This window comes from Prunus dulcis, chromosome 2 (genome assembly GCF_902201215.1).
Source record: "Prunus dulcis chromosome 2, ALMONDv2, whole genome shotgun sequence".
In the NCBI taxonomy this organism is placed as follows: domain Eukaryota; kingdom Viridiplantae; phylum Streptophyta; class Magnoliopsida; order Rosales; family Rosaceae; genus Prunus; species Prunus dulcis.
The window spans coordinates 16,580,397-16,606,177 of NC_047651.1; the positions used below are offsets into that span (position 1 = coordinate 16,580,397).

The 25,781-nt window shown below is 42.2% G+C and overlaps 2 protein-coding genes and 1 long non-coding RNA gene across 3 annotated transcripts; 2 read left to right on the plus strand and 1 right to left on the minus strand.

Moving 5' to 3' along the window:
- The first annotated feature begins 5,538 nt into the window (after positions 1–5,538).
- Positions 5,539–9,012, plus strand: LOC117620343 (receptor-like protein EIX2). Its single transcript, XM_034350510.1, has 2 exons — positions 5,539–8,533; positions 8,700–9,012. The coding sequence occupies exon 1, from the start codon at positions 5,650–5,652 to the stop codon at positions 8,515–8,517; it is 2,868 nt and encodes a 955-aa protein (XP_034206401.1). The 5' UTR covers positions 5,539–5,649; the 3' UTR covers positions 8,518–8,533; positions 8,700–9,012.
- Positions 9,013–10,629: 1,617 nt separating this feature from the next.
- LOC117619686 lies at positions 10,630–11,854 on the plus strand. The gene is made up of 3 exons (XR_004584605.1): positions 10,630–10,949; positions 11,033–11,150; positions 11,683–11,854. It is a non-coding gene; the product is annotated as an uncharacterized LOC117619686 (long non-coding RNA).
- Positions 11,855–19,320: 7,466 nt separating this feature from the next.
- LOC117618269 lies at positions 19,321–24,618 on the minus strand. Its single transcript, XM_034347864.1, has 3 exons — positions 23,932–24,618; positions 22,028–23,199; positions 19,321–21,892 (listed from the first exon to the last, which is right to left on the minus strand). The coding sequence occupies exons 1-3, from the start codon at positions 24,616–24,618 to the stop codon at positions 19,321–19,323; spliced, it is 4,431 nt and encodes a 1,476-aa protein (XP_034203755.1).
- Between the last annotated feature and the right edge of the window lie 1,163 nt (positions 24,619–25,781).

A 25,781-nucleotide genomic window follows, 5' to 3' on the forward strand; every position in this document is an offset into this window, starting at 1 on the left:
ACAACCAGTAAGAAACAACCAAAACCAATAAAATCATATAATCAAATTAGAAACTGCACTGCAAACTATGAGAAAAAATAAATATATTAATAAGTGAGGAACCAAATGCAAAACCATGATGAAAGTATTAAAACGGAAATAGAAATTGCAATGCAGTTTTTGAAAGTCCAATTTTGAGTTCCCTTGCCCTTGGGTAGTTCTACTCTTCTCTTGTCCATCCAATTCCTCATCTAGGTAGCCTTTACTCTTCAAATTGGTGGGGATGAAGGCCAAGGAAAGAGCAAAAATCCAATTGTAATTAAATGAAAACTGAAATGCAGTTTCCAAAAGTCCAATTTTGAGTTCCCTTGATCTTGGGTAGTTCTACTCTTCTCTTGCCCACCTAATTCCTCATCTAGGTAGCCTCTACTCTTTAAATTAATGAGGTTGAAGACAAAGGAAAGAGCAAAAATCCAATTGTAATTACCAAAACTGCAATGCAGTTTTCGAAACTACAATGTAGTTTGTGCAAAACTATAATGCAGAACCTGTATAAAATTTCACTAAACTAACGTTTAAATGGTATTGCAAAATATCATATGATAGTGATGGCATCAACCATTTCCAAATCAAGACAAATGCATAGTATTTTATCTTGTTGGTGGGGATTGAGATTTGAACTTTGTGATGGCTGAGCATAAAGATTATGATGCTGCTGTTGTGGATAGTTTTGTTGCTGGTGTAAATGAGCCATTTTTAACTACAAATAAGCAGACACTCTCATAAGCTAAAGGACAATGAACTTTTTGATAACATGTGGAAGCACAGAGGGGGGAAACACCACCATATCGACTACAACTACAAGCAGAAGGAAATCTACGGAGATAAGAGCACCTTAATCAGCATATTTGTATCTTCAATAGGCATAATAGGACCAGCAAAGAATAAAGATTATGAATTTACATAAGAATTTGGTCATTTTGAGATTCTCAACTTCAGAGATAGACAACAACGAACAATTGAGTTTCAAAATTCAGAAAGAATGTCACTTTGATGCATTCAACATATATATTACCATTGTGTTAATATAGGATTGGAAACTAAAGAAAAGAAATTATCCAAACAGACACAACAAACTTTCTAATTGTAGGAATCTAAAAATCTATCCATCCATCAAAAACTTACTGTGAGAGGCCACCTTTCAAAGTCAAATTGTTACCACCTGATTTGATCCTGAAACAAAAGACTCTAACATGTAAGCTACAAGCATAATTATACAATACCAGAACAATCCTTTTAAACTCTTTGCAACTCCTAACTGTACAACTTGTGCCTTAATGGAGAACTTACAATAGCCAAGCGCAGACACGGCAATAAACTTGAAATTAACTTAAACTTGAAACTTACATTTCGCTAGAGGATCTTATACTAACGGTCAAGATCTGCATCGAAGGCCTCCAATCTTCGTTGACTGCCATCAAGCAATTTGTTGAGGCCAAGCTTAGGCTTTTAGTGAAGAACCTGGCGGATAATCGCGCTTTGATCGGCAAGTCCAGTGCGGTCCGTGTTTTAATCTGGTTTTCGATGATTGGGCTTTACTTCAGAGCAGACTCGGCACGAGGAAGAAGATAGAGCGCTTTAAATAAAAAAATGGGTAAAATTGTATTTTACATATATAATTTAGACAGGCCCAACGAATCTGGGCCTCTTCTTTGGCCTAATCCAAAATTACAATTCTTTTCTAGGTATTAAAACCCAAACTAAAATACTCAATGTCTCAAATACTAATTAGTAAAGTTAGTTATGTCCAATACCTAATTTTTCTTATTTAATATTTGTTTTATATTTAGGACCCTATTTATGAGCTTACTTACATATGAAAAGTCCTTGTTTTTATCTATCAAGTCGATCGAATATCGATAAAGTGTGATCCAAACTAATTGAGAATTCCAAAATTATCCAATCACTTAAGTCAAGTAAATATCTAGCCACTTAATTGCATTGTGGAAATTAGTATCTAGCAAGGGCAGATGATTCGTACTATTTTTCTTGTCCGGTATTGTATAAAAATATGGCTCTATTTTGGTTTTCTGTCTATCTATGCAAATATCTTAAACACGTTACAAGAATGATGGAGAAGCATTTGAAAGGAAAGAATCTCACCAAGTGGAAAGGCAAAAACTTCTCATCCTCATCCTCTACCTAGTCCCTGTGAAGGATTATCCATCCACACAAACATTGAGGACCATATTCCCCATTGGGAATCTGTTTCCATCCCTATTCATAAAGAGTTGGCTAAAAGTCACAAATAATCCATGTAGTTTTGCCTTGATTACTAGGGAGACCATCTTTATAGACCAACTTGTGCACCATCTCTCTAATAAAGGTAGAGTTGGATACAAAATGAAGGACACTTTGACTTCCTCGTGCCGAAACTTTAGCAATCAAATTCAGCACTAAATATACTCCTTCCTACTTAAGAATTTCGTGATCATCACTATAAATTATAATATGAGAAATTTTATAAATAATTGTAACACTACATGTAATATTAATTTATCTTAGTTTTAATATGTGTTTGGTGGAAGATTTATGCTTTACTATATAAGTATCAATAAATATATAGACATATGTTTCAGTTAAGTCAAGATCCATATTTGCAAGAAGATAATTGTAGCTTCTGCCCCACCTTGGAAGGGAGGCAAATTTTTAAAAGGTTGAGTGGACACAAAAATGCACCGTTACCAACTTACTGTGTCAAGTCAAGTAAAGCCCAGTCAATAACTGCAAGATAATAGTGAAAAAGAGTCTGGTATGCGTTGGAAGGCAAATCACCATCGAATTCTCAAGTCTAGTCTAGACTAATGGTTGCATGGGAAGAAAATTAGGAGGAAACTTGTTTGTGTGGATGGTCCTACTAAGTAAGCATTGATATTTTGTCGATAGACATACCTTTCACAAAGGCTGGTCCAATTAATTTATTAGTAGCAGGCTGCCAAAATTCATGAAAGACTCATGGGTCTGTGGTTAGTGTCCACGCTGATGAAAGAGTCCTACGCCTTCTGTCCACAGCTTCTCAAGGAGACATGATATTTTGGCATATACATTATTTTCCACCCTCAATTAATTGTCATTGTATACACAACAATATCTACCCTAAACCCTTGCTATGACCAAGTCATTCCTTTTGACCAATCTACAAGAAGACAGCATACGGCACTTAAAAAGAAGATATTTATGCATGCCGAAGTTAAGCCAGGCCAAACCAAACTGAGTAAATACCTACAAGTCAGGTTGAGTAAATAGTTTAGTGCATGTAGGAAGACAAATCACCATATTAAGTCTAAGTCAATAATTACATGGGGAGAAAAGGAGCAAACATTGGGCCAACGTTCTAGTAAGCACTATCTAATAAGTATTGAAACTTATTTGTCAAGAATTTACTCCAATGCATTTATATAAAAAAATAAATTTAAAAAAAAAAGAAAAAAAAGTTGAGTTCCATTTAGCACACCCTCAAACTTTTCTCCACTTTCAATATAAAAATAGAAGTGATTGAAATATATTGTCTATCAACATTTTCAACAATAATTTCTTTGTAATTATCTCCTATGCATGCAATCTCGGAAAAGCACCATCACTTTAATCCAAAGAAACCACTGGAGGATGCCTGAGCACCTCAACAGGATGCCCACGAACTCCAATAGCACGAACAATACAATGTTGCCACAATTATTAAGAGCACCACTTTCTCATTTGTATCAAGTTAGGTCAAGTCAATATTGCAAGAAGCTTGTGCCTAGTCCAAACACGGTTGACTTGAGTGGAGATGACCCGGTCAAGCCAATATTGCAAGAAGCTTGTGCCTAGTCCAAATACGGTTGACTTGAGTGGGCATGACCCGGTCAAGTCAATGTTGCAAGAAGCTTGTGCCTAGTCCAGTGGCGGAGTCGGAAAATTTTCACAGAGGGGGCATCTTATATATTGAAATATATTTTTTTTAGGGTGACAATGAAACTAATTTTTTACTTGATACAAAATCCCTAATTTGTGTACTCTATTATTTTACATATTATATTAAAACTATCTACTGAACATCAATCCAAGGAAAAAATTAAATGAAATGTAATTTATTAAAAATACATACTAAGAAAATTTGAACTGTAATTTATCACTACAAATTAAAGTACGACAATAAGAGATGTGAAAGGATAGCAATGATAGTGATAAAAGGAAAATTAGAAAAATACATGGACACTTCACAATTTAGTTAAAAAAGTATGATTATATTAATAATACAATAGCCTAAAATAAAATTTGAGAGGGGGCACATGCCCACCCTGGGCCTTAATACCTACAATAATTTGTCATGATTTTTGGCGTGGAACTCAAGATTCTCAAGTTTGTGAAGTTAAAGTCTTATGTGGAGCCACACACACGCATTCATTCTTCCAACCAATACCAAATTTCCACAAGTCTTATCATCCAGTAGTTTCCCCAATTCATTGAAATACGATAATTCACTTTATGCAAAGACAATAATTCAATAGATAAAGACGAACTTCTAGCTTGTTTTCATGGAGGCTATAATATGGTTGACTTGAGTGGACATGACCCGGTCAAGTCAATGTTGCGGTTGAGTGGACATGACCCACAAGATGCAGAAAAACTTGTATTAAACCATCTCAAGACGAGTCAAGTCGACTCAATACTGACAATAATTTGTGGAGCCACGCACGCGCATTCATTCTTCCAACCAACACCAAATTTCCACAAGTCTTATCATCCAGTAATTTCCCCAAGTCATTGAAATACATTCATGGCATGTTTATTAATCTGTAATTGAATTATAAGGAATTGAATTAAGGATGAATTAAATTGAGAAGGAGTTAGATTGAGGAGAATTAAATTCTGGATTCTTAATGAAGTTGTTCACTAAATTATATGGATTGAGGGGAGTTAAATTCCAAATTCCTATTGAAGTTGTTTACTAAACTATATGGAATTGAGGTAGGAGTGGTACTAATTACTAAAATGTCCTCATTTTTAGGTTAAAGTATATGACATATTTGGAATTTTGAAAATTGTGTGATGATATAATGGATAAAAAAGATGAATTCCTACAGGGTGAATTCTCCAGGAATTAGAATACCATCTCCAATTTAGGAATTGAATTCCTCCAAAGTTAGGAATTCAATTCCTAATTTTGTGTGGGCCCCGCTTACTTTTCAATTCCTTAATTTGAAGTAAACGCAAGAATTCTCCATAAGCGGAATTTAATTCATTATGAGAATTCCAATTCCTGATTAGTAAACATGCCATTAGACCAGAAGAAAAAGAAAGGCTACCTAATGAACTTTATGCAAAGACTATAATTCAATAGATATTGCGTGTTCCAAATTAATAATTCCATGGTTCATTCAATTACTAGCAGAAGCGGATCATGGATGTGGTCCCGTATAAAAATGTGGCTTCAGACCCAACAAATAAGAAAAAGGAAACAGAAAAGTCTATGTCAATAATATGACAAAATTTGCATACTATTCAAGCTCGTAAAGAGTTTCTTTTTTCTCCCCTATATATTGTGATACAAGCTCAGAGACAACCATATATCAATAATTAAACCCTAAACAATTGGATCGTGTTGATCTTGCCTTTCAATCTTTTAACATGCAGGGCCACAGAAGGTGCTTGAAACTCTTTCTTGCATTTGCGCTGCTTTTGCTACAGTACGCCAAAGGAGGAGAGGTGGACCACAGTCAGAAGGATACTAACGTGACCAGAAGGTGCAAAGAGAGGGAGAGGCAAGCACTCCTTGCATTCAAGCGTGGCCTGGTGGATGATCACAATCTCCTCTCTTCATGGAGTTCCGAAGCCCAGAAACAAGATTGTTGCAGATGGATAGGAGTCTCTTGTAGCAACCAAACAGGTCATGTTGTTGGACTTGATCTTTCAATCGATGTTCTAGGCGGATTTGACATTTTGCGAGGTATGATGATTAGTCCTAAACTGATTGAGTTGCAGCATTTACAACATTTGGACCTCAATGAGATTAATTTCACTGGGAGCCAATTTCCAAATTTCATTGGTTCTCTAACCAATTTAAGATACCTTGATCTGTCTTCGACTAATTTGGGAGGCAAGTTTCCAAGTCAGGTTGGAAATCTTACGAACTTGGTGTATCTGGACTTAAGGGGTAATGACTTTACAAATGTAGAAAATCTCGATTGGCTTCCTCTTCTTTCGTCATTAAGATATTTGGATTTGAGTTTCACGAATCTCAGCAATGTTTTCAATTGGCCAGAAGCCATTAATAAGCTTCCTGAACTAACAAACTTGACACTATGGGCGTGTGATCTTCATTCTCCAATTCTTTCCACTCTTTCCTACATAAACTCTTCTAAATCTCTTGCTAGCGTTGACCTTTATTCCAACCGTTTGAATACTTCTTCAATATTCGTATGGTTGTCCAACTATAATACCAGCCTTGTTCATCTTGACCTCTCTTGGAACCTTCTAGCCGGTTCAATTCCTGATTTTTTTGGAAACATGAGCTCTCTAGTACAACTTGATCTCTCTTTTAACCAACTCGAAGTAAGGGACCCGCATTCTTTTGCCAGGTTATGTAGTTTGCAAGAATTGTATCTCTCAAGCAATAATCTGAGTGGACAACTTTCTAAATTTGTTCAAATATTATTCTCTACTTGTGCTCAAAACTCATTGGAGATTTTGGATCTCTCTGGGAATGATCTTGCAGGGTCATTACCTGATCTTACACACCTTTCATCTTTGGTAAGCTTGACTATTAGTTACAATCAATTAAGCGGAGGAATACCTGAAAGTATTGGGCTAATGTCGAAGCTCCAAACTATTGAATTTAACATGAATTCTCTGGAAGGAGTGATTTCAGAAGCTCATTTCTCAAATCTCTCCAAATTACAATATTTGGATTTATCTTCTAACTTGCTAGTTTTAGACTTCCATGCTGATTGGATTCCTCCTTTCCAATTGGACATCATAAATTTGAGGTCTTGCAAGATGGGTCCAGATTTCCCAAAGTGGCTTGAAACTCAAAAAAAATTCTCAACGCTTGATATTTCTGATGCTGGAATTTCTGACATCTTTCCAAGTTGGTTTTGGAGTTTATGTCGTAATGTGATACTTGTGAATCTCACAAGCAACCAAATTAGAGGTACATTTGCAAATTTAACATTGGAATTTTCACAGTTCCCTACACTACATCTGAGTTCGAACAAGTTGGAAGGTCCAATCCCCTCATTTCTATCAACAGCCTCATATCTGGATCTCTCTTATAATAAACTTTCGGGGTCAATTTCATTCCTATGTTCAAGTGCAGCTATTTATTTAGGCTTTCTTGACCTCTCAAGCAACAATGTTTCTGGACAAGTTCCAGATTGCTTGACACATTTGGAGAATCTAGTCATGCTTGATTTGAGTTACAATGCTTTGTCCGGAAAAATTCCTGCAACAATAGGCTCTGTATTTCGGATTGAAACACTAAAATTAAGAAGCAATAGATTTGTGGGACAATTGCCTTCGTCATTGAAGAATTGCACAAGTTTAGTAGCCCTTGATGTTGGGGATAATAAATTATCCGGACCAATACCTGAATGGTTAGGGGTTAGCTTAAAGAAATTGGTTATCCTGATGCTTTCGTCTAATCACTTCAACGGAAGCCTGCCCTCACAATTATGCCATCTAACACACATTCAAATTTTGGATTTCTCCATGAACATCATCTCTGGAAGCATACCCAAATGCCTCACCAATTTAACTACTCTGGCTCAGAAAGGAAATTCAAGTCTGAACATCTCACATTCTTATGAAATTTCTACGATCAATTTGGTAGATTTTTATGACGATGATGCAACCTTCATGTGGAAAGGAGGAATGCAGACATACAAAAGTACTTTGGGGCTCGTGAAGAGAATTGATCTGTCAAGCAATAAATTAACAGGGGAGATTCCAAGTGAAATCACTCATCTTGTTGGGTTAGTTTCTTTAAACCTATCGAGAAACCAATTAACAGGTCAAATAACTCCAAAGATCGGAAACTTGCAGTCATTGGATTCTCTTGATTTGTCACGAAACCATATAGACGGAAGAATTCCAACAAGCCTTGCTCGGATAGATCGTCTTGGTTTCTTGGACTTGTCATATAACAACTTGTCTGGCAAAATTCCAGTCGGAACTCAGCTCCAAGGCTTTGATCCCTCTTTTTATGCTGGGAATCTTCAACTCTGTGGACCTCCACTTAAAAAGATGTGTGCTGATGAAGTGGAAAAAGGTCAAAGTGAGCAAACTGACTTCATCAACCAAGAGGACAAGGATGAGCTAATAACACCGGGATTCTACATTAGTATGGGGCTTGGATTTGCTGCTGGATTTTGGGGAGTTTGCTGCTCCTTGATATTTTCAAGGTCATGGAGATACACATATTTGAAGTTCTTGAATGGTTTAAATGATTGGCTTTTTGTGAGGATAGCTTTGTTGAAGCGGCAATTGAGGGATGCTTAATTACAAAAGATCAACGGTAAGTAATCTCTCTTTCTCTCTCTCATTGTTTATTATTATTTTATTGACTTAATCAACATGCATGATTAATTTAGTTTTTCTAATTTTTTATATTCATGCAAACTAACTGGTTTTTTTTTTCTTCTTTTTTGTTTTTTGTTTTTGCATTTTATCTTTTTATCCAGCATCTTCGGAGACATGTCTTCCCTACAATCAAAATGGTGCAAAGTTGCCATGGACAGTTGGAGTGTCTGAACTCCTTAATAAGAAGATTAGAAGATTAGTGGATGGGTTGGCCCGAAACTGTTTGTTTTGGTTTGTTGTCGTAATTATTCCCTGTTTTGTTTGGATGTGTTGTCGTTTCCTTTCTTTTGTAATATATGGGCACCCTCTTTGTTTTGAGTAGAAAACTGAAGCTCCCAGAGCATGACTTGGCATGTTAGCGGCCTTGCCTCATTAATATGAAACTTATTGGTGAAGAATTTGCTCCATAGTCAACGGAATCCAGTCTAGTGCAAATCCACTTTTTTTAGTATTGCTTGAGTCAAATAATATGGGTAGAATATTTTTCAGGTTGTATTTCATTCTCCAAAAAAAGGTATTTATAGTATAAGGATGTAACCCTAGTAGGGTCAAACTAGAAAACAAGATAAAATCCTAATTACACAATATCTGTACAAAAGGAAATAAATATAATCATAATAAACTAGGAAATAAATATCATAATTAAGCTATGATCTCGCTAATAGCTTGTACTAAAAAAAAAAAAAAAAAAACAGAAAACCTATTTGTATTTTCAAAATTTGAGGATGCTTCTAATAGCTTAATCAGAAATAGTTTTAGAAAACAAAAACAGTGAAACCATTTTTGTTAAGTTTAATAAACAAATTGTTCCAAAAATGATTGCCCAAATCAAGCACAATAATATAGTTATAATGTACATGGACTTTTATAGCCGGAGAGAATGAGAAATGCATGCCAACAATTAATAATAAAATGCACATATTCTCAGTTCGCACATATGAAGGATTTTTTTATATTCTTTTTTTGGGTCAACTCAAATCTCATCACATATTTCATGCGGCAGAATAAGGTGAAAAAAGACACGTTCAACTTCTTTTCTTTGTTCTTTTTTCTTTTTCAAAAAAGACAAGTTGAACTTCTTCAAAGAATTTACAATAAGTTATTTATGTTTATAACTGAAATTATTAATTAAATAAGAATAATATGATAATTCACACTTTTTCATATTGAATAATTTAAAATGAAATAAGATAATAAGTTCTATTTTTATGGAACACAATGATCCATTATATTTTTTAATTCTAAAATAAAAAATATAAAAATAAAACCAATTGGCACGTGCAAGGGATTGGTAATAATAAGTTATCAATGTTATCCTCTCATTTATTTTTGAAAAATTAAAATAAAATCCATCATACGGGTAATTATATTCAAGGGCTAACGACATTTTAACCTATGAAGGTTTTGGGTTATTCACATTCCTTTTATCCTTCCTTTTCATCCTTCCTTTTACATACTACCAAATTTCCTACATTCTTTTCATTCTTCCTTTCACATGCTGACACGTGGATGTCACAAATGCTATATGAAAATATTAGGGTCTAAGTAGTATTTTAATAGCTTTTTATCACAAATGGTTCCTTAGGTTTGCAAAATTATCACATTTCTTCCATAACATTTTTTTGTGACACCAATGGTCCTTAAGGTTAACCTCCACCCATTAAAATGGTCTCTGCCGTTAGCTTCCATTAAATTTTCTGTTAAATGGTTAATGTGGCACATGTGTGGAGCCCACACATTCAATAGTATACTTAAAATTAGGGGTGGGCATTGGAACTGTAAAACCGCAAAACCGAACCAAATCGAACCGAAAAAATCCAAAAAAAACCGTATTGACAAAAAAAGTCAAAAACCGAGACAAATCCAAACCGAACCGGTTCAAACCGGTTCCGGTTTCGGTTTTCCACCACACAGAACCGGTCCAATATAATTATTTTATATATTTATATTATATTTTTTTTTTAACATGTGGCCATTTTTTATTGGTTGTGTATGATGTTACCGTAGGCGCGCGCACACACATTCATCACAAAAATTATAACGCGATTAGGGTTTTCTTTCTTCCTTCATCCTCCCATTTCGTTTCCTCTCTCCTTCAGCCGCCGAAACCTCTGTCTGCGCCAAACCTCTCTCTCAGCCATCCTCTCTCTCACCCAAACTTCTCTCTCAGCCTTCCTCTCTCTCAGCCATCCTCTTTATCCTTCAGCCGTCGCGCCGCCGAAGCTCTCTCTCAGCCATCCTCCTCTCTCTCAGGCAAACCTCACTCTCAGCCAAACCTCTCTCTCAACCACACCTCTCTCAGCCGCTGCTCCTCTCAGTCGCCACTTTTCATAGTCGTCGTCGTCATACAGGTTAGATTCTCTATCTTTTTTTCCTTTTTTTTCCTTTTCCCCCTTCGATTCTCTGACCAACTCTCTCTGTCTGCAATTCGCAGCTTCCTCTGTCCTCCAACAATTTGCAGATCCAGCACCAGCAGTTCGCAGATCCAGCAATCCACCTCTTCATCTTATCCTCTCTCTCTCTCTCTCTCTCTCTCTCTCTCTCTCTCTCAGGTATGTCACTGTGATGCGCCAAAAAACCTCCAAATGCCAACTGCTTGTATTTTATCAAATTGATTAGCACTTCTTGGTGATATGAAAAGTATTTTATATGCCTATCTTGATATTATGCTGTCAAAAGAAGAAATGAATTGAAATAAGGCAGATTGAAACTATATCAAATTGAAGTTCCAGTATATCAAATATATATCAAATTGGATTGGGTTGTGGTTGTCTGAATATGTGCATGTGGTTGTCTCAATCTGTGAAGAAAAAACAAACATAAATCTGGATCCAATAGAGAACATGATGGGTATTCTGGGTATTCTGAGAACATGTTAGAGACATGAGAAGCAGTGTATGTTGTTATCAAAATGGGCAAGCAGGTAACTCATTTGGCTGTCTTTGATCATGAAAATGGTCTAGTTTTCTGATAGTTTTCTTTTGCTGTTGCATTTCTTGATCCATTTTCACTTCTGGGTTTCCGGAGTTATGTTTTTATTTTCCACAAATTTAGATTATTGATGGCAATACATGGATCTGGTAGGTTCACTTGGTGTTCGGAGATGCAGCAACAAAAGAGCAAAAGAATGGAGTTGTAATTTTAAATTTGATTGTAATTTATTTTGTTTTATTATGTATTTTTTTGTTGGGTTGTAATTTTAAATTGAATATTGGATTGTTTTATTATTTTTGACAAAGAATAGTGGTTGTTTCAATATGGGAATTGGGCCAATTGTGATGTTGAAGCCCAAAAATATTAAAAATCAGATGGTCTTAAAGCTTAAATACCCAAGAAAATAAAATGGGCTTTACAACAAGCCCAAAACCGTGAGAACCGGGAACCGAACCGGAACCGGGTAGGTTCGGATTGGTTCGGGCTTATTTGTGGATTTTTGTCAAAACCGGACCGGACCGGACCGAACCGGTCTTCATTTCCGGTTTAGGTTCTAATTTTATGAGAAAACCGGTCCAAACCGGACCGTGCCCACCCCTACTTAAAATTAAAAAAACAAAAAAAACCCTGTACCCATATGCGTTCTCCCTCTGTTAAACGCCTCCTACCCTCGCAAACCCACTCTTTGCCTCTCTCCCCCCCCCCCCTTTCATCTTCCTTGATTTTTACAGAATAGCAAACCTGGTGGCTGGTACAGTTACAGAGTCATAACATAAGCATTGAGTTGGGTTTTTGGATTAGGGAGAGAGAGAAGGGAAAGCCTGAGAAGTCAAGGAAGATGAAGATGAGAGAGAGAGAGGGAGCGAGAGGCAAAGAGTGGGTCTGCGAGGGTAGGAGAAGTTGGCAGAGGGAGAACGGAGATGGTACAAGTCTTGTTGGTTTTTTTTTTTTTTTTTGGATTTTAAGTTTTAAAATATTTAAAATATAATATATTTTATTTAAAGCCACGTGTATGTATACTATTGGATGTGTGGGCTCCACACACGTGCCACATCAGCCATTTAGCAGAAAATTTGATTAAAGCTAATGGCATAGACAATTTTAATGTGTGAAGGATAACCTTAGGGACCATTAGTGTCACGAAAAAAACGTTAGGGACAAAAAGTGATAATTTTGTAAATCTAATGGATCATTTCTGATAAAAAGCGTATTTTAATTGAAGTAACCAATATATTTAAAGAATATACTAAAAATTAATATAATATTGAGAGAGCTATGATTTATGGAGACGGTAAAACTATAATCCAACACTATTTTTAGAAAAAAAAAAATTGCAAATTAAATTTTATGGATGGGTTATGTTTAGCCTTCAACTACTGGAGATGGCCTAAGTATAATTTTGTGCTCTAGGATCACTTTTTCTATATATTATTAAAATTTATAACAAAAAAGGTATCTCGAATGTAAAGTATGAATAAGCACCGACATGAAAAACATGTCAGTTGGGTTATGTTTTGGGATTGAATCCAACCCGACCAATAATAACATAAATCTCATTGATTGGACGGTGGGCCTGTCCTTAAATTTGAGCTCTGGAGTTTTGGCCCGAATTCAAATCTTGGCTATACAGATCCAAACAAACGGATTTGGAGTTAGGAGCCCAAATTCAAATTCACTCCTACCCAAACAAACGGCCCAAAAATTATTTATATTCTCAAATTTTCTTCAGCTAAAAAATTAAAGACTTGCAACTAAACATAATCAAATAGAAATATTGTGCTCCCAACGACCAAGCCCGAATCACAATATGGGCTCCGGTGGGCTGTAGTCCGGTGATTTTTTGGTGGAAAAAAAAAAAAAAAAACATCAAACCTATATAAGCCACTATTTTAATCTAAAAATAAATAAAAGGCTTATTATCACAAAACGTCCCTAAGGTTTACGAAACTATCAGATTGCATCCTTAACTTTTTTTGTGTCATTCGTGGTCCTCAAGGTTAGTATGCATGATCACAAATGGTCCCTACCGTTAGGTTCCGTCAAAAACTATGTTAGTTTGCTGACGTGGCATATATACATATCACAAAACATTCCTGATGTTCACACACCTATTACAAATGGTCATTACGAAATTTTTTAATTTTTTAAATTTAAAATTCATAACATTTTTGTTTTCTTTTTAAAATTTTATGAATTTAAATTATTTTAAAATATATATTATATTTTAAATACATGTGACACTATATTATTGTAGATGTAGGCTCCATATATATGCCATAGTAACAAACTAATGGAGTTTTTAAAAAATAATTTAAAATTTATAAAATTTAAAAATGAAAAAACTAAAGGTTTAGGGTTCATAAATAGTCCTCAAGATTAAAATTCTTCTATAAATGATTTTTTCATTTATAAATAATTTTAAAAAGAAAACCAAAATTTTATGAATTTTAAATTAAAAATTAAAAAAAAATTCGTATGGACCATTTATGATAGGTATGTGAACCTCAGGGATGTTTTGTGATATATATGTATGTCACGTCAGCAAACTAACAGAGTTTTTGACGGAACTTAACAGTAGGGACCATTTGTGATTGCACATACTAACCTTGAGGACCATGAGTGACACAAAAAAACTTTAAGAATGCAATCTGATAATTTCGTAAACCTTAGGGACGTTTTGTGATAATAAGCCTAAATAAAAATACACAATTTTATACATTGGCAACATCAATAGACATAGTCAGAGGTTTTTCACGTTTGTATATGGTGTCGAAGACTGTCCCAATACTAATAACCCACAATAAGGGTAAAGTCCTTAACTCTAACTCTCCAATTTTATTTTTTTTCATTGATTTGTCTCCAAAAGAGAACCATTTTTCTAAATTAAACTTCCTTTCATGAATAATATGGCTCTAATTTCATTATTTTTCTTGTGTTTATAACTAGCGTGATTTGTACTAATGTACTTTTATTTATATGAAGCCTATGGAAATTGTAAGTAAAAAAAATTGATCGTTGAATTTTAAGCTAATAACTTTAGCTAGTCTATCCGATGATAAATTCCTAATTTCGCTCTTGAACAAATATCATATAAATCATATGCAACCACACCAGACACCTGAAAATGAATAGAGGTGCACAACAGAAACATATCAAATACCTCTGAATTTCTTTTTCTTGTTTTCAATAAATAGAAATGGCAACCCTCTCATTGATTTATGAAAATTTGAAATAGAATCCAACCTATGTAAATTTGTAATTATGTTCAGTCTTAATCATTGTTTGAATGGTTATTACTATGCCGAGATAAATATAAATACAATTTACAAAATTACAATGCATCATGCATGCAGCTAAGCCTCGTGCCTTTATACTTCAATAATATTACAAACTTATAATTACAAAAATTATAAACTAAAAAACAAATCCAAAACTAATTTAACTATTTTCAAAGTCTTCAACCAATATAGATTCAAAAGTCATCAAGTACCAATAACATATAAATTGGATGCCTTCACTATAATCCTTCAAAAGATGCACAAGAATTCTTCCAAAACAGAGATAGAATTTGCACATCTTCATGCTTCCAGACACCTAATGCCAATGCAACCAGAGCACAAAGCTCAAAATATGGATTCCTCCATGGATTGGTAGACATAGAGAAAAAAAACGTGTCGACATATATACATATGAAAGAGAAAATCTATAGAAAATATGCAGAAAATTTTACTTATCATAAGAACCATTTATAATAATCAATGCAAAGGAAAGTTGAGTTAGCATAGATTACCTTGATATGAGATGGATTTCAGCAACTTGATGAACTGGTTTGACACGTATTGCTTAGTGATAGGGAAGTCTTCAGAAGAGCAAGTTCCTGAACGTTCGGTAAGCTTGGGGTAGTACCGGCCGATTGCAGTACAAGTAAAGATTTTGGGTATAGGGGTTTCCTTATATAGACCTTGGGAGGTGTGCTTATTTTGGAATTTCCGATGTGGGACTGTAGGAGCGGACTGTGAGCATGACACGTGTCCAAGGGCAAAAGCATCAAGATGTATATGCTTCGGTAGGGTTCCTGCCGAAGGGCCTGTGATGTCAAGTTGTCGTTTCCGTCTACGTGTCAGGTGGTCATTGGTCGTTAATATACGGTATAAACAGTAGTCCCCCAAGTTCTCTTCTGAAGGTTCTTCGGAAGGGAATTTGGTTTCATCCTGAGGGTTCATAGATGCCCTGCCGTTCGGCAAGTTTGTTTGTGGAAGGCTCCCCTGAGATCTGAAGGGTCGCCGATGCTGAGAGAGGTGAAGGCAGGGACGCTTCGTTTCCCGCGCCTGGCGCGTGGAGGCGCTTCTCCTTCTGCACCCGGCGTGCAGAGACGCTTCGTCTTCTGTACCAGGCGTGCAACTGACACCACCATCCACCGGGCGACACGTGGCCAGCGAAGCGACGTCTGACGGCTGTAATTATGAGCCGTTTGGTTTCCCGAGGCGTACCGTTGCAGCCCTCTCCCTATAAATAGAGATCGTTCCGGACATAGAGCTCACTTTGCATTTGAGAGTGACGCGAGAGCTCTGCGTAGGCGATTTCAGAAGATTGTGAACGGTAACCAAGGCGATTTTTGAAGGTGTTATCGGCAATTAAGGCGATTACCGAAGCGTCTGAACGGCAATCGAGGCGATTCTCAAGCAGTTTACCGGCAACCAAGCTCCCAACAACACCCAAGGTAAGATACCATTCGGTACTCCCAACTCTTTTTATTTGATGGTATCTCCTTATGGCGTAGGCTTGCCGATCGTAACATAGGATTTCTTTCTGTAGTCTAGTGGACTATAGGTAGTGGCTTAGAAATCGGTAGGGTAGTTCATTACAGAACCTTAGCCACCCTTTTTCCTTTTTCTTGTAGATGTCTTCTAGCGAGTCCTCCTTCGGCAGTGAGCCCAACGCTTTCGATGGGGAGTTGTCATCGGGCTAGGACACGTGTAGTTTGGCCGTGAGCTTTGATGCCGAGGGGCAAGAGGACACCGATGTTCGAATTATCGGTGAGGAGGTGAACTCCGTTCCTGCTCATGGCGTCGGCAAGGGGTTGATGACGGGGCAGCCGTTTCCGTTAGCTGCAGTCTTCAAAGACGGTACCCGGTTCGGTACCCCCGATCCCCTGCCGGAGGCTTCTACCTCTGGTCGTGATGAGATCATTGCTGGTCCCTCTCGGCCGAGGATAACAATCGTCCACCGGGAGCGGTCTAGGATACCGGTAGGCGTGCCGAAGAGAGCTCTATTCGGGGTCGACTATTTAGAGCCGAATAAGATCACCGAACGGGAGCTCCAAAAGATTAGGGCCGAATACCGCATTCCACATTCGGTGAAGATGAGGATTCCGAGCCCTACGGAATGCCTTAGCGAACCCAGGGACGGTGAAGTCGCCTTCTTCACCGATATGCTGGTGCAAGGGGTCAGGTTGCCGTTCCAGCCTGTCGTCCAGAAGATCCTAGCCCAGATCGGGTACGCCCCGGGCCAATACAACCCCAACTTCTGGGTGGCCCTGATGGGGGTGATAACGGCATTTGGGATTGCCAGGGAAGGGGAGCCCTCCTACGAGCAGTTCTCCCATCTCTACAGCATCACCAAATCAAAGAGTGCCGACCATGGTGGCTGGGTTCAGGCGAACTGTCTGAAGGCTTCCGAGCGGGGGCACTTCATCAGCTCGGTACCGACTTCCCAGAAGTCGTGGAGGAATCGGCGGGTTCTACTCTCCGGGGATTGGGAATCGCCGTCGGGAGTACGCCGGCAGTTCCCTGTGCCCACGACTTTCCAAACCGCCGGTAGGGTTCCTAGTTGCCGATCGGTAGGCTGTCTTACTTTTTATTCTTTTTTATATCCGCTACTGATTCATTCTTCGGACAGGCAAACTCAAGCAGCCGACTCCTACACAAGGTCAGATTCGGCAGATCGACAGGGTGAGGCTGAAGGTACCGGCTGCCGAGCGAGTGTATCCGCGTTTCCTCTTCACCGACAATCTCATCAGAGCCGGACTTGTCAACCCTGCCGAGAGTAAGTATACTAGTTGGGTTTTCCATCTCTCCCTTTTTTTTTTGTATGCACGCTGATTGATTGGTTGCATTTAACCAGTGACGGACTCGAGGAAGGCTGCCGAGGCCAAGAAGATGAACGAATCTTCGAGGCGGCGCCTTATGATGGGCCTCGAGAAGAAGAAGAAGAAACAACTTGAGGCCCCTGCCGTTCGGAAAGAGACGGATCCCGAGGACGTGGTCTTCTCGGAGCGTCTGCGGCAGTTGAGCTCCGAAGCCGCTGCCCTGCCTGCTGCCGAGGGTCAAGTCCCGAGGCAGCCGGATGCAGAAGCTGCCGCTTCAAAGGCCGCCGGCAAACGGCCGGTGATGGTGGACTTGGAGGCCTCGCCAGCTTCCAAATGGAGCCGGCCTTCGGAGGCTTCAAGGGCCGTCTTCGCGGCCGAGGACGAGGACAGGCCTACCGAGGCCGTCACGATCGCCTGTCCGTCGAAGACGGTGCAATTCGTCAACCACATGATCCTCGGATCTCAAATGGAGCTGCCCGAGGTCGACGAGTTGCCGAAGAAGCTTCTGCGGAAGCAGGCTGGACGCGCCTTCCGACTGCAAGCGGCGGTAAGGATCTCACCCTTGGTTGTCATTTCTTAATTCTTTTACTTGAGTGGGGTTTCTAACTATCTGCTGTGTGCAGGCGTCCATGGAGATGTGGCTCTGCGTCAAGCGGGCCATCTCCGCTGCCGAAAAGGCGAAGAGGGCCTATGATGACGGCAGGGCAAAGGTCGCCGAAGCTGGCAAGGCTATCCAGGCCCACGCCCAGCTACTAAAGGAGAAAGAGGCTGCCGAAAGGCGTGCCCTTGCTTCGGAAGCGATGGCGGGCGAGGCGCGGGCTGAATTGGAGGCAGTGCGGGCGGGTCTGGAGGCTGCGCGGGCAGCAGCGCGTGATGCCGAGGCCGTTTCTGAGGCGATACAGGACGCCATGCAAGAGTCAGAGCGGACCAAAGCCGCGGAGGTTGAGGCTGCCGTTAGAACGGCAATCCAGGGATACCGTTCGTCGGAGGAGTTCGCTGCCCTGCTGGACGGGGAAGTTGGCTCTGAGATGGCGGATATGTTGTACCGATTCAAGCGGTACAACCCTGGCCAGAAGCTGAACCTCAATTTTGCTGCCGATCCCCCTCCCCTTCCCGAAGGACTAACAGAGGAAATGATCGAGAACTACGATGGGAAGGAGGCTGCTGAGGGGCCCGGGTCTGCCGAGGCTGCTGGGGGAGACGAAGCTGCCGCTTGAGGGCGTCCTTTTTTGCATCTTTGTAATAGCTTAGCTTTCATTTTCTGTTTGTCCCGAACACATTGATGCCGAGGGCATCTTCTAATTCAAATTTATGCTTTTTTAATTCAACCATCAATTGTCCAAATCTTATAATTGCTAATTGCCGTGGGCTAATTGCCGGTAGATCATTTAGAATCAATTTTCGAAAATTATAACTGCTAGTTGTCGTAGGCTAACTGCTGGTCTAAAGTTACTTATTGCCGTAGGCTAATAAGGACGTTATTGAATTTTGACAAGTCCCGAAGGGATCTGTAGGGTAAGATTTGAACAGTCATTCGTTGCCGTAGGCTAGTATAGAAGCCGTGGGATGTTAACATTTAGTTGCCGTGGGCAAAAATGATAATCAAAGGAAGGCTTAAGTAATAGTGCCGAGGGCTTTCTATTAATTCCAATAAAATAAATACATCGAGTCATTACAGTTCCAACCTGCCGTAGGCTAGGTCACTTGTAGTAGTACTTGAGATGTTCTACGTTCCAAGGATGGCCGAGGGCCTTGCCGTTGGAGCCTCGTAGTCGGTAAGTTCCCGAGCGGAGGATGCCGATGATTTCATAAGGTCCTTCCCAGGAAGGTCCGAGGGTTCCTTCCGTGGTATCCTTCGTTGCAAGCGATACCTTGCGCATGACCCAGTCCCCGATTCGGAAAGAGCGGGGTCGGACCCTAGAGTCGTAATATCGAGACACGCGCTGTTTGTAGGCTTCGTTCCGAAGGTTGGCCTGTGCTCGGTGCTCCTCGAGTAGGTCAAGGCTTAGCGACATGGCCTCCTCGTTCCGCTTGAGTGCGAAGGTTTCCATTCGGTAGGAAGGCTCGCCGATTTCCACAGGCACCACCGCTTCCGAACCAAAAGCCAAGGAAAAAGGGGTTTCCCCCGTGGACGTTTGGTAGGACGTCCGAATGGCCCAAAGTGCCTCTGGAAGCTTATCCGGCCAGGCTCCTTTGGCCTTGTCTAGCTGCCGTTTCAGTAGCTTCTTCACTATTTTGTTTATTGCTTCAACCTGACCGTTCGACTGTGGATGGGCTGGTGATGCAAAAAACAAGTTGATCTTCAAACGGATGCAAAATTGCCGAAAAAGTTCCGAATCAAACTGCCGGCCGTTATTGGTGATGATTGCATACGGGATACCGAATCGACAGCAAATATGAGTCCAGACGAATTCCTCGATTCTTGCTGCCGTTATGGTTGCCAAGGGTTCGGCTTCTACCCATTTGGTGAAGTAGTCAACGACAACCACTGCATATTTTACCTGACCCTTGTCTTGCGGCATTGGGCCAATCAGGTCCAGTCCCCATTGTGCGAAAGGCCAAGGACTCACGATCGGCGTGAGAGGTTCAGCAGGGATATGTGGGATGTTACCGAAGCGCTGGCATTTGTCACACTTCTTCACCAGTGTATTAGCGTCCTGATGCATGGTTGGCCAAAAGTATCCCTGCCGAAAGACTTTGTAGGCGAGAGATCGGGACTCGGAATGGTCGCCACATACACCGTTATGAATTTCCCGAAGGACGTAGTCCCCTTGCTCTGCCGTAAGACATTTGAGATATGGGGTGGTGTAGCCACGCTTGTAGAGCACATCGTTGATGACAGTGTATCTTGCCGATCGGTATCTCAGCTTCCGGGCCTGGGCTTTATCCTCAGGAAGGGTGCCGTTCGTCAGGTATAAGTAGATGGGAGACATCCATGTATCCTCATACCGTACGGCACACGCTTCGGAGGTTACCGTGCTCGGTTGGGCAAGGATCTCCACTAGTACCTTTCTTCCGACTTTGTCGTTTATCGCCGAAGCGAGTCTTGCCAAAGCATCGGCATGGCTGTTTTCGCCTCTGGGGATCTGTTTGATCTCATATGCTTGGAAGCTTCGGAGTAGCTGATGGGCGGTTGAAAGGTAGGCGTACATGGAGGCATCCTTGGCGGCGAAGTCTGCCGTTACCTGGTTCACAATGAGCTGAGAGTCGCTGTGAATTCGGATTTGCTTTGCATTCATGCTCTTGGCCAACCGAAGGCCGGCCAAGAGGGCTTCGTATTCCACTTCATTGTTGGATGTCCGGAAGTCGAATCGGAGGGCGTACTCAATTTTGAGTCCGTTCGGTGTTGTCAGCACCAAGCCTGCTCCGCATCCTTGCTGGTTTGCCGAGCCATCGACGTGCAAACCCCAGATGGGAGTTGATGTGTCGAGGCGTTCGGCGCCTGGTTGATCCGGCAAGATGGTCTCAGTAATCGCCTCAGGTGTCGGCCGTATTGTTGCTGGGGTGAGCTCGGAGATAAAATCGGCAACAGCCTGGCCCTTTTCCGCGGGCCTCAGTACGAACTGTATGTCGAATTCCCCGAGTTCGATCGCCCATTTGATCAATCGGCCAGAAATTTCTGGTTTCTGGAGCACTTGCCGGAGTGGTTGGTTGGTCAGGACTTTGATCCCGTGTGCCTGGAAGTACGGCCGAAGTCTTCGTGCCGAGACAACAAGGGCTAGAGCCAGCTGCTCTAATGGTGGATACCGAAGTTCCGCGCTCTGGAGTGCCTTGCTGACGTAGAAAATTGGTAATTCTGCCTTCTCTGGCTTCCGAATTAATACCGAGCTGACGGCAGTTCCGGATACCGAAAGGTAGAGGTAGAGAATTTCCCCAGGCAGCGATTTTGACAAAAGGGGGGCTTTGCTCATGTAGTTCTTCAAGGCTTGAAATGCGTTATCGCATTCGGCAGTCCATGTGATATCCCGTTTGCCCCCTTTCAAGGCTTTGAAGAACGGTACACATTTATCGGTAGCCTTCGATATGAAACGGGTCAAGGCGGCCACGCGTCCGGTAAGGCTCTGAATGTCCTTCGTCGTCTTCGGCCTCTCCATATCGATGATTGCCTTTATTTTTTCGGGATTCGCCTCAATCCCCCTCTGACTAATCATGAATCCGAGGAATTTCCCGGAAGATACACCGAAGGCGCATTTCTTCGGGTTCAGCCTCATCCTGTACTCTTTGAGTATGCCGAACATGATCGATAAGTTCTGCAGGTGATCTTCGGCAGTTCTGCTTTTTACCAACATGTCGTCAACATAACCCTCCATGATGTTGCCGATGTAACCGGCGAAGATTTTGTTGACGAGCCTTTGATAAGTTGCCCCCGCGTTCTTCAGACCGAACGGCATGACATTATAACAGTACATCCCTTTGTCCGTTATGAATGCGGTATGTTCGCTGTCGGGAGGGTGCATGAATATCTGGTTATAGCCGGAGTAGGCATCCATAAAGCTCAGCAGTTCGTGGCCGGCAGTGGCATCCACGAGCTGGTCTATCCGTGGTAACGGAAAGCTGTCCTTCGGGCAGGCCTTGTTGGGGTCGGTATAGTCTTGGCACATCCGCCACCCGCCCGTGGACTTTCTTACCATGACGGAGTTAGCAAGCCATACCGGATATGTTGCTTCCCGGATGAAACCGATGGTTTGAAGTTTCTCGACTTCCGTGCGCATCGCCTCATACCGTTCGGCATCGTATGAACGGCGCTTCTGCCTTACTGGTTTGTAAGCGGGGGAAATGGTAAGTTTATGGCTGATGACGTCCGGGGCGATGCCGGGCATGTCCTCGTAAGACCATGCGAATACTTCCGAATGATGGCGCAAGAAGTCTATAAATTGCGCTCGGAGGTCTGCAGAAAGTCTGCTGCCGATTTTAACCTGTCGATCCGGCTGCTCATCGCTCAAGGTTACGGTTTCCAATTCTTCGGTAGGTTGCGCGTGAGGAGTAGGCGACTCATCTCTGGGGTCGTCAACCGGTCCCGTGCCGTTCGGCAAGTCCTGCATAGCCATGGTCTCGTTGGGGAGTTTGAAAGATGTCGCCTTGAGGGCCGTAGCGTAGCAAGTTCGCGCACTCAACTGATTTCCCCGGATTGCCCCCGTGCCGTTCGGGGTTGGGAACTTCATCAACAGCATGTGGGGTGAAAGGTGGGCCTTGATCCTTGTCAGTGCCGTTCGGCCAACGATGACGTTGTATGCCGTCGGGCAGTCGACGATGAGGAATTGATCGTACGTCGTCGCCTTTCTCGGCGCAGTGCCGAATGTAATTCGCAGTCTGACACTACCTATCGGTTGGACCAGGTCTCCAGAGAAGCTTAACAGAGGTGTCAACTGCCGGTCGACTTGGTTGTCATTGATTCCCATCTCTCTGAAAGCTTCAGCAAAGATTACGCTTACGGAGCTCCCGGTATCGATCAGCACTCGCCCTACATCGTAATCGGCAATTTCAGCTCGGATGATCATCGGGTCGTCGTGGGGATAGAGGATTCCCTCTTCTTCCTCTTGGTAAAATGTGATCGGTTCCCAATGAACTTTTGGTGTTTCCTAGAACCGATTCACCTCTATTCCGAGCACCTGAGGAAACTGCGCGGCACGCACATATTGTTTCATCGAACGGTGGCTCATTCCCGCAACGGTAGGTCCGCCGCTGATAGTGCTGATCATGTTTATCTGCCGAGTGGGGTTCGTCACCGGCGCCGAAGGCTGCCGGGCGATATACTGGTCCAGTTTCCCCTCTCGGATCAGCCGCTCCACAATCTTCCGCAGGCTTATACAATCTTCGGTGTTGTGGCTGTTGTGCTGATGGTATCGGCAGAATTTACCGGTCTCCCGGTTGTCTTGCCGATTGGGTCTTCGAATATTCGGCTTGGGTATGCCCTCCTGTTCGTTCATCAGAACGGTTTCATACGTGGTATTCAGCAGGGTGAAGACCTCGTTGCCGTGGTCACGGTTGGGCAGGGGTCCTCGGTTGTCGTTGTGACCATACCGCCCCTTCCCTTTTTTTGGCTGATCTCTTCGATCGGCACGGTTGTCTTTCCGCTTATGGCCCGCCGAATATGAATCGGCCCTCTCGTAGGATGGCGCCTTCGCCGGATAAGCGCTTGGCTCTGCATCCTCTAGGCGTACCGAAGCGCTGGGTTTTGAGTTGAAGTACTCGGCCTTGGCGTGCACTGCCGCCTGCTTCATCAGCTCATCATACGTGCGCCAGTTGCTGCTGTGTACTAGGTATCGAAAATGCGAGGACCGAAGGCCACTCTTGAAGGCGCCGTAGGCTGCCCTATCGTCTGTTTCCGGACACCTCGAGTACTCGTGACTGAAGCGCGCCGCATACTCTCTTAGTGGCTCGTCCTCTCTCTGCCGAATCGTGTACAGATCATCGGCAGAGTAAAGACGGTCTGTTTGAATCATGAAGTGATTGAGGAAAATTTGCTTTAGCTCGTCAAAAGAATCCACCGTTTCCGGCTCCAGACAGTAGAACCAATTCAGGGCTGCCTCGGTAAGTGAAGACGGGAATAGCAGGCATTGCCCCTCGTCGCTCAGACCCTTGCATCCGATAGCAGACTGAAATGAGTGAAGGTGGGTTAAAGGATCTTCGGTACCCGTGTAGAATGGTATGCGCAAGGGCTGCACTTCTCGATCCTGCTGAGAGCGACGGATGCGTCTCGTGAACGGCCCGAGCCGAAGCTTTCCCCACTCGGGTTCCTGGGAGTGAGCCTTGTCGTTTTCCATTTTCTGGACCTTCTGAAAAAGGAGTCGGACAACAAGGTCTCGGCTTGGGATTCCTTCGGCATCATAGTCTTCCAAGCGCCTTCGCGGGCTCACGGAGTTATCCCCCAAGTATTGAGTTGATACCGAACGGTAGGTGGACGTTTGCGCATCGGAAGGGATATACTCTGATGCCGATTCCGTGGAGTTCAATCCTTGGACCTTCCGAATAGGTGACTTACTTCCCCCGGCGTTCATCCGGGATTCCCGTAGTCGAGCGCTAACCCTGATTGGGGATCTCCGTCTCTCTGCCTCCCGATCGTTAAGCCGGTGTCGGCAATCGGAGTAGACCTTCTTCGGTATGTGCGGTTGGTCCCTAGGTGTCGGCACCACCAGTTGTTTGGAGGGCGCGGGCGTTGCCCTTGCTGCCCTTCGGTGCCTCCTATGAGGGGTTCCCAAGCTTTCGGAAGAGTGAGTCGTCTGGATGTTCTGCGGGTGCTGCTGGTGCAGCTGCCGTTGAGTTTCGTCCACTTTGGACGAAAGGTGGTGGTTGTGCTCTTGAAGCCTAGCCATGTCCTTTCGTAGAGATGCGATTTGGGCTACTAGCTCGGCCTCGGCGGTTGTTTGGGTTGATGGGGCGTTTCCGTAGGGAGTGCATGGGGGTAGCGCTGGGCTAGCCCCAGCTTGCATTCCGAACGGTGCCCCGTCCTCCGATAGAAAAGTGGGTATTGAAGTGGTCCCCATGTGTTTTTAGGGGATGGTGGGTTAATTGTTTTTCGATTCCCACAGACGGCGCCAAACTGTTAATGCGAAAAAGTGGTTTGACACGTGGCTCGCCCAACTTAGTGATATTGTGTCTTCGGAAGGGTGTTAGTCTTCAGAAGAGCAAGTTCCTGCAAAAAGGGAACGTTCGGTAAGACCTTGGGGTACCGGTGCGGTACCGGCCGAAGGCTCTCCGATGCTTAAATAAGTACGAATTTAGTAAAGATTAGACTACAGATCAAGCGGTAGCGTACCGTTGGTTTTTCTGTCCCCCTTCTTTGGGAATAGGGGTCTCCTTATATAGGCCTTGGGAGGTGTGCTTATTTCGGAATTTCCGATGTGGGACTGTATGAGCGGATTGTGAGCATGACACGTGTCCAAGGGCAAAAGCATCAAGATGTATATGCTTCGGTAGGGTTCCTGCCGAAGGGCCTCTGATGTCAAGTTGTCGTTTCCGTCCACGTGTCAGGTGGTCATTGGTCGTTAATATACGGTATAAACAATGCTTGTTACTTTCGATCTTCGCTCTCACCGTTGGAGCAGCAGCAACTGGAGCCATTGCTTGAAATTTCAGACTAGTGTTTGTGTGAAAAAGAGACTCAGAGTTTTAACTAAGAAAATGAGAAAGATATTGACTTTCACATTGGAAAGTTGATTTT